The sequence below is a fragment of the Juglans regia genome, chromosome 3, assembly GCF_001411555.2.
Source record: "Juglans regia cultivar Chandler chromosome 3, Walnut 2.0, whole genome shotgun sequence".
NCBI lineage: Eukaryota > Viridiplantae > Streptophyta > Magnoliopsida > Fagales > Juglandaceae > Juglans > Juglans regia.
The window spans coordinates 19199871-19204327 of record NC_049903.1 but is presented as its reverse complement, the minus strand read 5'-3'; the positions used below and the strand labels follow the sequence as shown (position 1 = coordinate 19204327).

At 38.7% G+C, this 4457-nt stretch overlaps 1 protein-coding gene across 1 annotated transcript; it reads left to right on the top strand.

Annotated features, from left to right (window-relative positions):
• Positions 1 to 866: 866 nt before the first annotated feature.
• On the top strand, positions 867 to 4240 carry LOC108990598 (sugar carrier protein C). The gene is made up of 4 exons (XM_018964604.2): positions 867 to 1256; positions 1379 to 1701; positions 2817 to 3446; positions 3561 to 4240. Exons 1-4 carry the CDS (start codon positions 1118 to 1120, stop codon positions 4032 to 4034), a joined length of 1566 nt encoding a protein of 521 aa, XP_018820149.1. The 5' UTR covers positions 867 to 1117; the 3' UTR covers positions 4035 to 4240.
• Positions 4241 to 4457: the final 217 nt, after the last annotated feature.

Genomic DNA, 4457 nt, shown 5'->3' with positions numbered 1-4457 from the left:
TTTTTTAGAGGCCGACAGGCTTGAGGAGAGAGACGGAGCAGGTGGGGTTTGGGGGGGGGGGGGGGGGGATGAGGACAGGCGTGTCGAACAAAGTGAAGATTGGGTTTGGGGGGAGGGGGGCATACATTGCATGCACCTCCATTTGTCATTTTTTTAGAGTTTCTATGTGTCTTACTTTTATCAGTGGGTGTAAAATAAAGTTTTACACCCATTCGGCTAGTAGCTTCACCTATATCCCACTCTCTACACATAATGTTTGAGTAATGATAAAGACACAATATAATTGATTTTACGGAATATTGATTTACAAAAATTTATACTCATCATTCATATATCATATATTTTTATTTTTATTTTCTCTTAACATATGTGTAGTGTAAGGACGATGAATAAAATAACTCTTAAATTAAATACATAGAAATGTAAAGTTTTTAGAAATAATTAAACATTAATAAATACTGTAGAATCGTATGTGGGAGAATCGTAGCTACTTGATAGTTATTGATGTATAGTAAAATTCTTTTTTGTTGAATAATTTTTTTTATCAATCACTATTCAATACTACACACTCTATTAAAAAAAATATCAAGTATGAGATATAAGAATAAATAATAATTAATATATAGCAAAATACTTTCCCATTGACTTCCCAACCGTAGAACGGTTGGTCCTACATACAAATTAATAGTTGAATGAGGCTCCATTCGTCTGTTAAAAAAGAAACGTTATCTACGAATACGAGGGTGTCAGTAATAAGGTTGATTTGAATCCAAGGATGTCTATAACCCGACGATTCCCCAAAATTAAATTAAAGTAATTGGAAGACCGTAATATAAGGAAATCTATCCAAAATAAATGCACCAAAAAAAATAAAAGAGAAAGAAAGAAAGTAGAAGTTGGATGAATCGGGTTCACCCTCAGTCATTCCCCACTCTCGCTCTCTGTCTATATAAACAGTAGCCAGGAGCAGTCTCAAAGTTCTATCTCGTTCCTCTGGATTTATGCCCCTCTCTGTTCATTATTACTGTTTAGAGATCTAGTTGTTGTTCCTTCTTTGTATTCAGCTTCTTCTTCCTCGTGCCTTTGACGTGAAAAAGATTAGAAAGAAACAGCTAAAATGCCTGCTGTCGGTGGAGTTCCTGCGGGTGGTGTACCCGGCAAGGCGTACCCGGGAAACCTCACTCCCTATGTGACTGTAACATGTATTGTTGCAGCCATGGGGGGTTTGATTTTCGGTTATGATATTGGAATTTCTGGTAAATAACTCCCGCAAAGAATCCAAATCCCAGTAAAATGTTTGATTAGTATTTGTAAAGTCTTTTTTTTCTTTAAATCATGATTATATTTTGAAGGCGTTTTTTCTTTGGGATTTTAATAGGTGGAGTCACGTCCATGGACCCTTTCTTGAAGAAGTTCTTCCCGTCGGTATACCGAAAGAAGAACGAGGATAAGTCCACAAACCAGTACTGCCAATACGACAGCGAGACGCTCACCATGTTCACGTCGTCTCTGTATTTGGCTGCTCTGCTTTCGTCGATCGTGGCGTCCACCGTGACACGTAAATTCGGACGCAAGTTGTCCATGCTGTTCGGAGGCGTGCTCTTTTGCGCCGGAGCTATTCTCAATGGCTTTGCCAAAGCCGTGTGGATGCTTATCGTCGGCCGTATTCTACTCGGGTTCGGTATTGGGTTTGCCAATCAGGTACTTGTTTTTGTCTCCCTTTCTTGATCTGGGAGGGTAAACTTGTTTATTATTTATTTGGATCTATACTTTTATCTATGTTTTTGGATGTTCTGTGTTTTTGTTTTTGGTTAAATGAAAGTTTTGGGGGGTGGGGGAGGACAAAGAATATATTGTCTGAAAGCAGAATGAAACACAATGGTTTATTTTATCACATTGGTTGAATAATGCGTCTTATGTTTTATATTTATTCTGGTTTTGTTCCTAAACATGTCTTTCTATTTGTGATCTCAGGTTTGGGGAAAATTTTCTTTTTAAAAAAAATTGAGATCTTGTACTATAATTTTGCAAAGGATTATTATTTATTCGGATGAAAACTAAAAAAAAGACGTAATGGATGTGACAATGGCTTGGAACAATATGACAAAAAGGAATTTCTGGTTTAAAGTTGTTTCTGATCCAGATATGGGCTAGTAGCTCCCATTTGTTTGATTGTTTGTGTTTTTGGCTACAGAGACATGGACGCCGTCTACCACTCGTCTCTTCTTCTCTACTCCATTCTCAGTTTTTCCGAGCTTGTTTCTTTCCTTGTTTTTTTTTTTTAAATAAATCAAAATGGGCTGTTTGGTATCCAAGAAAGTATGAAAAGAAAAAATATACATGATTTTTTCCCTCTCAGAAACCCCAAAAAAAGTGGTTGGGAGAAGACTTTGGAGACTTTGGACTAACTATTAACTGGAAGTGTGAACTTTGTTTTGTTATTATCTTCCCCAGAAAGTGATAACACGCCAAATTCTTTTCTTTGCAAATGACCTCACTGATGTGCATTCTTTCTCCGCAATAGTTTACTCAAGAATTCCACGGCGTTGAATATGGAAAAAAATGGTGTTTCATAGCGGCTCAGCTGGTGAAGTAAACACAAAATGCACTCATGTGCTTTTGTTTTCTTGTTTGACTATCTCAAAAGTTATTAGGATTTGTGCGTTTTTCCGAGAAGCATGACAACTTGACAGATGTGGTGGCCCCCCCCGAGGGCGACATGTTTGTTCGTTGATTCCACCTAATTATCATCTGTTAATTACTTGATTAAGGTATTAGTTTGGAGGTTAATTTGTTTATTTTTTGGGTAATTACAGTCGGTGCCCCTCTACCTTTCTGAGATGGCTCCCTACAAGTACAGAGGAGCTCTGAACATTGGCTTCCAATTATCAATCACAATTGGTATCCTTGTTGCCAATGTGTTGAATTACTTCTTTGCGAAGATCGAGGGTGGCTGGGGATGGCGCTTGAGCTTGGGTGGGGCCATGGTTCCTGCCCTCATTATCACCGTTGGATCATTGGTCCTTCCTGATACCCCCAACTCCATGATTGAACGTGGCCAACATGACGAGGCCAAAGAGAAACTCAAGAGAATTAGGGGTGTTGATGATGTTGAGGAAGAGTTCTGTGATCTTGTTGCTGCTAGTGAAGCATCACAGCTAGTGGAAAACCCCTGGAGAAACTTGTTGCAAAGAAAATACAGACCCCACCTCTCTATGGCCATTCTGATTCCTTTCTTCCAGCAACTAACTGGGATCAATGTGATCATGTTCTATGCACCTGTTTTGTTCAACACCATTGGTTTCGGAAGTGATGCTTCCCTCATGTCGGCGGTGATTACCGGAATTGTTAATGTTGGTGCAACCATGGTGTCCATTTATGGTGTTGATAAATGGGGAAGGAGGTTCCTTTTCCTTGAGGGCGGGACTCAAATGCTCATATGCCAGGTACCTCCATTGCTAGAAAAAGAAATGCTTATCCTTATTTCATCAAAACTATGATGTTTCGTGTATATTTCTCTTCTCTGACCCATGTTTATTCTGGTTTCTATGTGTCTGCAGGCTATTGTTACAGCTGCTATTGGTGCTAAATTTGGAGTAGATGGGAATCCCGGGGATCTGCCCAAGTGGTATGCCATTGTTGTGGTGCTTTTCATCTGTATCTATGTTGCGGGATTTGCATGGTCTTGGGGTCCTCTTGGATGGTTGGTGCCTAGTGAAATCTTCCCACTCGAAATTCGATCTGCAGCTCAGAGTGTAAACGTGTGCGTGAACATGATATTCACATTTGTAGTAGCTCAAGCCTTCTTAGCAATGCTGTGCCACATGAAGTTCGGGTTGTTCCTCTTCTTCGCCTTCTTTGTGATGGTGATGACCGTTTTTGTCTACTTTTTCTTGCCGGAGACAAAGGGTATCCCAATTGAGGAGATGAACAGAGTATGGAAGACCCACTGGTACTGGTCCAGATTCGTGAGCGATGATGATAACCCTAAAGTCGAGATGGGCAAAGGAGGCCGGGCTATCAAAAATGTGTAAATGGGAGGGGGGGGGGACCTTGCTCTTTAGTTTTCCTCTCTTTTTATGTGGTGGTAGCAAATTACATACTAGTTTGGTTATTTATCAATGTCCCGGTTTATATTATTTGGAGCTCACCGCAATTTGTAAGAGTAATTCTACTCATCATCCTAATTCACATTATCTTTTCATTATCTTATGATGTGTCATTAGATAATTTGAGACTATTTATGATATTTCACTTGTTAATTTATCTTCTAATATCACATCATGAAATGATGAGAAGATGATGATTAAAATGATGAATAGATTTTTTTCATTCTGTAATGACCATTTGTTTTGAGGCTATATTGCATTGCAAAGATGTTCTTTAGTTTCTATTTGGCATCAATAGCAATTAGCACAAATAATAATTTCTTTTAGAATAAATAAATAAATAAATAA